Source organism: Schistocerca gregaria, chromosome 4, assembly GCF_023897955.1.
Source record: "Schistocerca gregaria isolate iqSchGreg1 chromosome 4, iqSchGreg1.2, whole genome shotgun sequence".
NCBI lineage: Eukaryota > Metazoa > Arthropoda > Insecta > Orthoptera > Acrididae > Schistocerca > Schistocerca gregaria.
Genome location: NC_064923.1, coordinates 663324138 through 663336667, shown reverse-complemented (window position 1 = coordinate 663336667; position 12530 = coordinate 663324138). Strand labels below are relative to the sequence as shown.

Sequence of the window (12530 nt, the reverse complement as noted above, 5' to 3'; positions counted from 1 at the left end):
ATAACTGGGATAACTTGTTTGGGAACTAAACACTTTGTTTCTAACAAACAGGACTCCAGTCCAATCTTAGATAAACAAATGCTATGAGAAATGGGAGGAATCGTTTCCTTACCCCATATGGTAAGCAACTCTCTACTGTTAATGGCAACAGACATTCATGTCCTTTGAGGAACTGACTGATATATGATCTGAAGCAATTGAAGATATCTGGCCAACTACATCCCAACACTCAACTTTTTTTTTCTTTTTTTCCAGAGAACTAAGGTAAGTTCCCCTGAGGTGAACACAGGACTTTGGCTTTGGGGGGGGGGGGGGGGGCTGAGCTAATAGGAATTTTGTATTGTCAATTTATCTACAGTAAATGAAGGTGTTTTCTTAATCTGTTATAATACCAACTACCAAATTTGCCTGATTATAAGACAAGGCTTTTTCCCAAATTTGTCATTCAAAAAATATATATTCACAGATTAAACTACTGCTACTGAGATCAATGTTTTTACATTTTTTAATAGACTAAGATATGACTTCTCCTTCATTTATAGATGAAGCCTTGGCTACAAAGGTTTCATAAAAGTTTCTTTTCAAGAATCCCGAAGAGTAGGGCATATCAAACAATTCTTGCATTCGAATATTTTGAGATTTCTCTACACGCTGAAGTGCTCTGTACAGTATCAGCCTTCATTGAACAATCGCATGATATTTGACTTATGGTGTTAGTGCAAGGGACATGTGAGAGGGACACAGTCTGTGTGAGAAAGTATGAACTAGCCACTACAACAATCTAATAATCTACTTAAATACTGACAATTTTGAGAAACACAGGATGAAATAACATTAAATTCAATCAACTTGCAAACTTTTTAGTATCCGAACAGGCCTGCAATAAAAGTTCTCATAAATATATGGATACTGTGCACATACATTTACACTGCTTTTTAAGTAAAGATAACTTTAAAGGCAAAAATCTTGACCTTCGAAAAACATTACTTGATTATGAACCAAAGTCAATATTTTATTTGGTTATGAGAAAGTAATGATTTACCAAGGTGATGTAAATGAGAAATTTGGTCTCTGTGCACGAATTAGAATACTGGAGAAAATTGTTACCAGCTTTTTAATCAGATTTAGAACAAGATTATGGCTTTCAGATGAAACGAGATGAAAAATTAACCCAGAATGGAATGTTTAACAAATGAAAAAAATTATAATAAACAAACTGTGATTGTTGTTGTGATAACAAAATACAGCAAAAAGACCCATTCTGGAGATAGTACCAACATAAGCCACTACATTGCAGGATGGGTGAAAGTTTAAGAATTGGACTGCATAGTGATTGCTATTTTTTATTTCTGTAATAGTTGCTGTTGTTCATATGACCTGCACCCTAGAAGATAGTGCTATCTATGTTTCACTGTTTCTCAAGCACAGCAATAGAGAAAGTTGGAAGGGGAACAGTACCCAGCAGGGTTGAAAACTACAATGAGTTCAGGGAGGGGAGTGTTGAACAGGAAGAAATTTCGTCATGCAGCCACCGATGGGTAGGTATTCTGTGTACACTGGCTTTTTATGAACATTTACCATGTTTAAACTGCAGTTTGCCTGAATCTGTTTGCACTCAGAATCAAACTGACTTTAAAATTGAACAAATACTCAATAATAACATACATGTTTGCAGGCAGCACTGTAATTCTAGATGTGCACCCATGGTGTACTTACATGTTTTATGCAGCAGTGTTGTCGATGCTCACCCTAAGGTATGAAAGGAACAACTGGGGTTGTGTCAGCTACACAGCCAATGAGAGAACAGTGGGCAGATGATGTGTTTGGAAGCAAGTGTCACTGTAACATTCTCATGTCAGGATACAAGCAAAATCAGCTATGTGTTCAGAGAAAAACAGCTGTGTTCTCATATCCCACAGTAACCACAACCTCAGAAATAACAACATATTCAGAAGAAACACCCAAATATTTGTGACAATGGACACATAAGATTCACAGTTTTCCTTTTAAGGATGATGCCCATGATGATTATGATGACTGAAAATACATGTACCACAGATGACAGGCTAAGTAAACAAAGAAGACAGTGGAGTTAAAAATTAATGTAAACAATTTCTTTTTGTTTATTTTATTTCTCCGTGTATTATCAAAATATATGCAATAAAAAATAGAATAAATTTAGAAGAGGTGTAATGTTAACTTTTTAGATAGATCCCTTACATGAATAGAAGTTTGTAATTTTGATTAGTCAGAATGTGTTAAACACTCATCAGGGTTGTCTTATGTTCAGGTAAATATGGTACAATAATGAGAAAATTTTTGAGATTGTTAAGTCTGAAAGCTACGTTGCAAAGTATTTTTCTTTCTTTTCAGTATTTAAAAAAAAAAAAAAAAAAAAAAAAAAACAGACGTAGTTCTGGGGGGCAACAGCCCCATAGCCCTTACCCCATCCACTCCCCACCCCAACCCTCCCTCACCCCAACCCCACATCTTCCCCACCCCCTGGACTGAAATTAATTGTTTTAAGGGGGGAAATTAGACAGTCTAGAGGAAAACCTAAAATTTCAAATAGATGACACAGCAAGTAAGCAAATATACCTTGAAAGCAAAAGTCTGATATTACATTACAGCACAACAAATAAATGAACACAAAAAGCTGAATGCTATAACACATTACTTATTTTGTTAACACACTGGTGTTTTTTTCCAGGAGGCTGAAAATACTGTTAATGAAATTTTATGGCAATGAGATATTATTTGCAGAGACTTAATACCAACATTTTATCATAAAGTGCCTATCAAAGAAAAGTAGTTATCTGACAGCTTTTCTATAGTTAGTTCTGTTTTAGAAGCTGCCAGAAGATGACACCCCTTCTGTAACATTCATTTCTATTAGTCTGCATCAGGCTCTGACACTTGTATTTACATAACGCACATATAAAAATCAAACTGATGTTTTCCTTTCTCATTTATGAATAAACATAGTATATGAATCTTCAGTTTCTTATATACTGTTCAATTAAATAGAATATGTGGCCAAATCATCTAGAGTTTTTAATCAGTAACAAGCATTATTCTAGTAATAACAATCTTAGCTACGTATTTTTCTCTAATCTGAATAACATGCCTTAAAGTACAGAAGAAGTTAATGTTAACTGCGTCTCTAAAGCTCACCAATTGCTGCCAACCTGTAGTTGATTGTCACAAGTATTACATCATCTGCCTCCATAATGTAGTCTGGTGCATACATTAGATCATTTCCAGAACCAGATTTGAAAGCTCCGCCATGTATCCAAACTAAAACAGCGGCATCTATATTATCAGTTTCTTTAGGTAGCTATCAAGAGAAAAAAATCAGTCCAAAATAATGCTCACTTTTATTCTTTGAGGTTATAAAATTATTATTACTGAACTACAACACCATATGCATCTGGAATGGAGAGAAACCCTAACGTATGGTACAATTGTAAGTATTCTCTATCACACATTTCACATTGTTTGCAGATTATGTACGTAGATAAAGATGTATGCTTTAGAAGAGCTGAACCATCATGTTCACGAAATTAATGAAAGCATGCAGCATGATAATGATATTATTCTATATATTCTTGTCAGTACTTATATTCAGTAGGTGAAATTTCAGTGCTGGTGACAGGAACTTTTGGAACTAATAGACCCTTGCTTGGGGGGAAGAGAAGTATAGGGTGGGAACATTAAAATGACGGAGCAGCTCACTCAGACCATTGGATGGGAGGGTTCAACCTGTTAGAAGGGCAAGCTGTGACAAAGGTGAAGTTGGGAGGGGTGCATCAGAGAGAGTAGGAGGTCAAAGATAGCACATTGGTAACCACTGTGTCAGCTTCAGTCCAGAAATGTTGAGGAGTAAAATATTGACTAAAAGGATGAGAAACAAATATTTGAATTAAAAACTAGAGGTAAAAAAAGGGGTGCTAAGATGGTGCTTCCATTTCCTTTGTGTGAACAAAAATACTAGCTGCATATTCAGTACATGGTGAGAGTTTAGCGCATAACACGTACGTCTGGATGTCTGTGGCTGCACAAAGAATGAACATGGCAAAACATTTCAAGTCAATGAACAAGGCCCAATTTGCCACAATGCTATGAAAAATCCAGCCACAGTCAACCAACAAACATAGTCCAAAAAACTGAATAATGGAACAGGCTTATACCTGATTTGTACCAAACAGCTTAACTTTCAATTTTATAAAGACATATATTATGCATTTTCCAGCAAATAAAAGTGACTTACAGGTACCAGAAGTAGTGATCAAGGAGCACGCACTGGATAGGGCTCTGTGTATGAAGGTCCTAAGCATCCATATGGACAATAACCAGAAGTGGTACCAACATCTGGATAGGCTACCCAAAAAGCTCTGTTCTACCTGCTTTTCTTTTTGAAACCTCTCTGATAATGTTGACTACTAAATTAGATTACTAGTGTACTTTGTATTCTTCCACTCAATATGGACATGATGGAGTAGAATTCATTGTGAATAGGAAGGTAGGACTGATAGTGGGTTACTGTGAACAGTTCAGTGATAAGGTTGTTCTCTTCAGAATTGAAACCAAAAAACAATAACAATAATTCAATACATGCTACAGTTGCTACCAGAGGATGAAGAGGTAGAGAAACTACACAAGGATATCAAACAGGTAATTCATTACATAAATGGATAGGAAAATCTAATAGTCATGGATGTCTGGAATGTGGTTGTAGGAAAGGGAGTAGAAGAAAGGGTTATGGAAGAATATGGAATTGCTTGTAGGAATGAGAGATCTGGAAGACTAGTTGAGGTCTGAAGTGTACAACAGGTTACTGGTAGATATCAGGTAGGAAATTTAAGTCCCTAGGTCTTCAAATATAAAGTAAAAGAGTGCCTTATTCACCAGTCCCTTTGCAAGTTATCAGAGTATGGGGTTCAAGTTTGGTAACTCCACTTACACTAGTGTTCATAACAAACATGTTTTGGATTTGTCAGAATATATACAGCTGATGGTGTTCTATGTTAAGTTACATAAATGCTTTAATGATATATTAGATAAAACAGCAACTGAACAGCATACGAGGAGAAGCACAGGCTTTTTTCAAAGGACTTGTTTTTCACCTAATTTACATATTATTTATATAGAGTAATCTGGATTTAACTACCATAATTTTCAGTGTGAGCAGATTACCAGTAGCCATAACTTGTTGTTATCATCCTTTACAAACTACCCTGAAGTTTCTGCTTTCCTTATTAGTGTTTAATTCATTCTACACTGTTAAAGACTCTCCTGCATTATGGGTTTACAGAAATAGGCATTTAGTTAAGACGGAATATAAACATAATTAGTAGCTTGTTCTGATTATTCTTATTTACTTTTTTGCTTTTCAAAGAATTTAGGTTTCTAGGCTCTCTTTTTAAGATTTCCTATATTAGCTTCAATTAAGGTCTTATACTAGCAAATTATTTTTAGTGCTCTGTCAATGACACGAGAAAACATGACGCACTACACGGAGGATGCATTGAGCAATACATTAGCACAAATTGGTTGTTATTATCCATCACAAAAGTAGCCCATAATTACTGCTTCTGTCTGTTAATTTATAATATGGCTTATTCCACATCCCTGTAGGCTATGTAGGACAGTGGGATTTACAAAACACATGATATGAATGAATGAATGAATGAATGGTTGGTTGATTTGGGAGAGCAGACTAAACAGAATGAATGAACAAAAGATATAAACACAGAGTTGAATACTTAATTCAGTAATCAAATTGTCATGTCTCTTGCAGTGGTCTCTCTGTGATATTTTCAGAAATGTTCTGAATTATATAACACAGTACATATCTCGAAATATCTCTTCTTATCTTACTGATTCCTAAACTTTAATATACGATGATTATCAATGCAAAGTAGTTTCAAGCCCTATTATTCCTTGGAGCATCCATTTACTCCATGGAATAGCTTCTCTGCTACCTACGTTTTCTCTTAGGAAAAGAATAAAGGAAATCTTGCCAATTAGCCGTGAAAGAAGAAGGATGTATATGTATGTATTGTTGAGCTAGTTGCCATCTTGATGAGATTCTATATGAGAAGGAATTTAATACATGAACTAAACTACTTACTATGCTGTGTTGCACAGGATCAGTGGGGAACGTCTGATTTACACTGGACGAACCTGCCGTTTTGTATGCTCAAGATATCCAGTTTATTCCTTCAAATAAATAGGCTAACACGGTCTTACCAGCGGATCTCTGGTCTTCCCCATGTGATCACTGAAAGTTAATAATTATTACAAATGTTTTTAGGAGATCGACTGACAATTTTCGTCGTACCGAGACTTCGAAATTGCTTCACTGCCTTATGGAATTTAAGTTAAGCTCAATTTAATCAGGATAGAACAGTATTGAATTGTGTGAATGTGATAAGCTTGCTTTGAGAATGAAAATTCCCTTACTATACACATGTTTTTTACTATCCTGATCAGTGAAGCTAAATCAGGCCGGTGTGAGAGAGGTTTTTAAATTTTAGATCCCACAAAAAAATATTAAAAAATGCATTTAGTTCTGTTACACTACCCCCCCCCCCTCCCTCCCTCCTCCCCGCCTCTCTCTCTCTCTCTCTCTCTCTCTATCTCTCTCTCTCTCTCTCTCTCTCTCTCTCTCTGCTGTTGTTATGTTTCTGGTAAAATAGTCCTGACTATGAGAATACTTTCGACTTTTTTTAAATGGAGTTACCTATGAAACAGTTGCTGCAGTCCGAATTACCACAAAACACCTCAACTTTGCCTGCTCAAACTAATTTGGAGTATTATATGTGTACTGTTTTGCACTCACCTTCTGAGTATATACATTGAGATACAGACAGTCCTCTTGTCCATATGTTATTCCAGCAATTAGCTCTTGTGTGCAAAATGGAGAGATCTTAGTAGCATCTACTGTTTCATTTAAAACAAAAGGCACTGGATCCTGAAAATTTTGACACAATGAAAACGATTTCAGTCATTTACATACTAATGCATTACAAGAGTATTCATTCCAAGCTCTGAATTCTTGTATAAAGCAGCAAAGTAAATAAGAGTCTTTATTCTCATCTGGCTAGTATCAAGAAATTCACACAAATTCAAGCAGGCCTACATCCAAGGTCCAGAATTTTCATTGCAGTGATGAGAGTGACAAATACATGATTTATTATGAAAAGGATAGATTACTACTAGTGGTCATGTTGAGTCACAGACAGGCAAAACAAAAAGACTGATAAATGAGTAAACTTTTGGCCAAAAAGGCCTTTATCGGAATTAGAAAACACACACACACACACACACACACACACACACACACACAGTCCTACCTCTGATAGAATAGGTGATGTTTGTGACCAGGCTGGAGTAGATGGTGGTGGTCTCAACATCTCTGCATATAGTCATTCTCATTTTCCATCCAGATTTTCCATTGCTTAAATACATGATTTAGTCTTTCCATGATGGAAGACAATTAAGACAACTGCTACCAAGTAAAGTCTTAGGCAGAAACAGTCAAAACGTAATATGGGGTTGATGGTGAAGAAAAGATGGGTAATTGTGAACACTGATGAAAGAATTATTTAAGATCTTAATAACTTATGCATACATGGAGCTGTGGCAACTGGCAGTCATTCAGCTGTCATCGCACAATCAGCAGGTTGCTTCCTACGTGTCAACTAAGTTTGTGCACTGGCCACTAGGAGCCAACTCTGTGGTATTGTCACAGATGTTCTATGGTTTTAAGAGATATATTTTAGACTTTTCCATTACTGACTACTTTCTGAGACTCTTGCTCTTAGCATCTATCAATGAATTGTTTTCTCCAGCTTATGTTAATTGTATTTTCATGTTTCCTTGTGATTGCTGCAATTTAAAAGCACTCTTACTACACATATAAAATGTATTAAATTCAGTAGACACCTGCACAAAATTATTCCACAATAAGAACATGAAATTAAAGTCTCAAGCCTCCCATACCGCAAGACTCACACCAGTGGTGACCCTGACATGATTTGTCATCGAGAATACATTTTACGCATTCAAGAATGTCTCATTCAATAACAAGAATATGTCAGAGATGGATGTACCTGCATCTCAAGACTGGGGGTACAACTATCATCATTCTGGCCTCACAACCCTGCACTATAATTTGCAGACATTGATGTGAGCTTCCTTGTTGCTGGTATGATGTCCACAAATTTTGTTTTAGTAATTACTCACTTGGATCATCAATATGTTGCCAAAGTGCAGGATGATATGTACTGTCCGGCCACCGTATTTCAACTGTCAGCCACTAACAGCTCTGCTATAGTGACATAACATACAGAATGCAGCACTTGGAACTGGACATGGGACTGAGGCTTGCTTTGGTATGGAACTTCATAATCATTGGCACAGGCCTCTCAGCGCATTACCATTTGATGCCCAACGTAAAAAATGCTCGGCTATGGGAACCGTGACCACACTGTCCACCACTGGGTTCCACTGTCACGCTGCCTCATTTGATGCCAAGGTGACCCATGCCACAGGAAAAGGGTATGCCAAGTTGCTCACTTAGTTCCCTGCTCTCAAGAGTGTGATGGAGGCTCTGCAACAGGTACATTGTGATACGATGGCAGTCCCGCGAATTTCATACAGGCACAGACAATTACCTCCTGACCAGTATGCAACTGCTAAGTAAGAGATTGACACTATGCTAACCAAGGGGATCATCTGCCTGCCTAAATGGTCATAGTCATCACATTTGTTTTAGTCCCTAAAAATAAAAGTGTGTGGTATCCACGTTGCTAGCACCATGATTTAAAGATGAGAATGATTGCAGACCATTACCCAGTGCCTCTGTCTGCTACAAGACTATAATCATGCATTGTGTGGAAAACAGGTATTTAGCTTGATAGATTGTCCCAAAGCAAACATGCAGACCCTGGTTGATGAGAAAGACACTCCAAAGATGGCCAATATAAAGCCTTTTTGTATGTTTGAAAGCTTAGTCATGACTTTCAGCCTGACAAATGCCACACTAACATGGCAATGATTCATTGACTCAGTGTTATGGGAAGTACCATGTTATTTTGCATACTTTGATGACATAGTTGTCTTCTCAGCAGCACCAGAGAAACATGAACAGCATCTTACTGAAAGTTTTGAGCACCCTGACACATATGGCATTGTTTTGAAGATCTCTAAGTGCTTGTTTGGATAACTAGATATAACGGTTTCGACCCATCTTATTTCGTCAATGGAATCACACCAAATGAAGTTCTATTTTGAACATTTCTGGTCCAGAGACAGCCAAAGAATTATGTAGGTTACTTGGAGTGCTCAATTTCTACCACTGCCATCTGCCATATGCTGCAGAACTTCAAGAACAACTTACAGCAGCTCTGGCCAATCCAAAAACAAAAGGAAGGGTATCTGTGCAGTGATTGCAGATGATGACAGATGCCTTCAAGGCTGCCAAGAGGAGCACTGCTGAGGCCATGCTTCTCACTCATCCTGCTTTAGATGCACCCTTGTGCTAATGGTTAATGCTAGCCAGGTAGCCATTGGTGCAGCACTGCAGTGAAGCCTGGCAGCACCTTGCTTTCTTCTCCTAGAATACTCTCATAAACTGTCTCCTGCTTAGTAACAATGGAGCACATACTACTGGGAAATGTTGGCAATCTACACATCTGTGAAATATTTCCGACTGCAGCTGGAGGCAAGAATATTCACAATCTACACAGACCACAAACCTCTGACCTCCACCTTCCATCAGAGCAATGACAAATGCTCTTTGAAATGATAAATGCTCTCTGAAGTAGTTCAATCAGATGGAATTTATTGCCCAATTTTCCACTGACATTAAACATTTCTCAGGACTGAACACTGTTGTGGCAGACTGTTTGTCATGCACCAGTGCCATCACTAACTGATCTTGCATGTCTGGCTCAAGCACAACAGTTTGACTAAAAATTCCAAGTGTGCCTAAACAATACTAAACAGTATTGCCTTAAACAGTACTACAGCCTGCAGCTGACACTCACTGACATACCAGAGACAACCACAAAGCTATATTGGGACACCTCCAAGAGAAAAGCTCTCTTATTCATTCCAGCAGAGCTGCACAAAGAAGTATTTCATAGCCTCCATGATTTATGTCATCCCAGAATAACAGTGATGATGACACTCATATCTAATCATTATGTGTGGCCTGGGATACAAAAGGACTGCTGTCAGTGGCCTCATGGATGCGTGAATTGTCAAAGCAGCAAAATTTCATATCATGTTCACACACCAGTAGGCAAATTCCCCGACACAATCAGGAGGCTCACCCATGTACATACTGATGTTATGGGATGCCTACCACCATCAGGAGGTCGACGATATTTGCTAACTGTTGTTGATAGATTCCGATGCTGGTCACAGCTATTCTTATAGATAATATCTCCACCAAGGTGCTAGCTATTGTTTTAATGTCCATCTGTGTTGTCGCTTTGGATGCCTACTGCACATATCAACTGACAAGATGATGCCAATTCAAGTTCAATTTGTTTACACAGCTGAACAATTTTTGCAGTGTGCCACATCACTTAACAGCAAGTTACCATCCAGCCAGCAATGGCATGGTCTAGACGTAGCACTGGTTCCTCAAAGCTGCCCTCGTGTGTCACAAGCTGAAGTGGACAACCCCTGCCATTAGTTCTGCTTGGCCTCCACACCATAAGCAAGCCAGAACTCAATGCATCCCCTGTTGAACTGGTCTATGGGGAAATCCTATGACTGTCAGCTGAGTTTGTCAATCTGGATGCCTTTCAGTGGGACATATCACAATCACCACAATTCACTGCACATCTGAGGGATGAGATCTGACACATGCGACCACAACCAGCATCATGACATGGCATGCAGCAAACGTCCATAAAGAGTTGAAGTGGTGCACCCATGTCACGCTATGCAAAGATAGTGTCAGACCCACACTCACACCACCACATACTAGACCACATCATGTACCAGCAAGACAAGATAAGACAACTGACTTTTTGATTAATGGCAAGAGAAACTCTGTGTCTATCAGCCAGGTTAAGCAAGTGTTTCTCTTGGAATAATACTCTGATGCTCATTTTTCACTGCACCAATCAACACCATCATCCAACAAAAGATGTCCTGCAGTGAAACCATAATATCAAGTGACACCTGTCTGATCCATCCAGGATCTGTTAATGGCTAAATTTCTGTCAGAAATTAAATATTTTAGCAGAACAATGATATTTATTTATTTATTTATTTATTTTGATCCAATATCAACTGATTACAAAAAAAGTTTTTTTTGTTCCAGTCTTCTGGATAAGTCAGAGCCTTACTTACTAGGGTTACATAATATTGTCTGGCACTTTTATCTACATAACTTTTTCTAAATTTAGTTGAGAGAACCGAGTTACATACATGAACTATACATAAAAAATTGTTATTGCCATACTTAGATTAAGGAATCTATCTGACATTCAAATATTTACAGTTTGTGACACAGTCTAAGATGTGAGATTACTTATACACTCCTGGAAATTGAAATAAGAACACCGTGAATTCATTGTCCCAGGAAGGGGAAACTTTATTGACACATTCCTGGGGTCATATACATCACATGATCACACTGACAGAACCACAGGCACATAGACACAGGCAACAGAGTATGCACAATGTCGGCACTAGTACAGTGTATATCCACCTTTCGCAGCAATGCAGGCTGCTATTCTCCCATGGAGACGATTGTAGAGATGCTGGATGTAGTCCTGTGGAACGGCTTGCCATGTCATTTCCACCTGGCGCCTCAGTTGGACCAGCGTTCGTGCTGGACGTGCAGACCGCGTGAGACGACGCTTCATCCAGTCCCAAACATGCTCAATGGGGGACAGATCCGGAGATCTTGCTGGCCAGGGTAGTTGACCTACACCTTCTAGAGCACGTTGGGTGGCACGGGATACATGCAGACGTGCATTGTCCTGTTGGAACAGCAAGTTCCCTTGCCGGTCTAGGAATGGTAGAACGATGGGTTCGATGACGGTTTGGATGTACCGTGCACTATTCAGTGTCCCCTCGACGATCACCAGAGGTGTACGGCCAGTGTAGGAGATCGCTCCCCACACCATGATGCCGGGTGTTGGCCCTGTGTGCCTCGGTCGTATGCAGTCCTGATTGTGGCGCTCACCTGCACGGCACCAAACACGCATACGAGCATCATTGGCAGGAAGGCAGAAGCGACTCTCATCGCTGAAGACGACACGTCTCCATTCGTCACTCCATTCACGCCTGTCGCGACACCACTGGAGGCGGGCTGCACGATGTTGGGGCGTGAGCGGAAGACGGCCTAACGGTGTGCAGGACCGTAGCCCAGCTTCATGGAGACGGTTGCGAATGGTCCTCGCCGATACCCCAGGAGCAACAGTGTCCCTAATTTGCTGGGAAGTGGCGGTGCAGTCCCCTACGGCACTGCCTAGGATCCTACGGTCTTGGCGTGCATC

The 12530-nt window shown here is 39.1% G+C and overlaps 1 protein-coding gene across 2 annotated transcripts in view; it reads right to left on the bottom strand.

Moving 5' to 3' along the window:
* The window catches only part of LOC126267180 (cholinesterase 1-like), a 156513-nt gene that overhangs the window by 110081 nt on the left and 33902 nt on the right, over positions 1–12530 (bottom strand). For both annotated transcript variants that reach the window (XM_049972143.1, XM_049972142.1), the window contains exons 3-4: positions 6845–6976; positions 3175–3337 (exon numbers count right to left, since the gene is read on the bottom strand). In XM_049972143.1, the coding sequence (XP_049828100.1) occupies positions 3175–3337; positions 6845–6976 (295 nt within the window). The remainder of the gene's footprint in view (positions 1–3174; positions 3338–6844; positions 6977–12530) is intronic.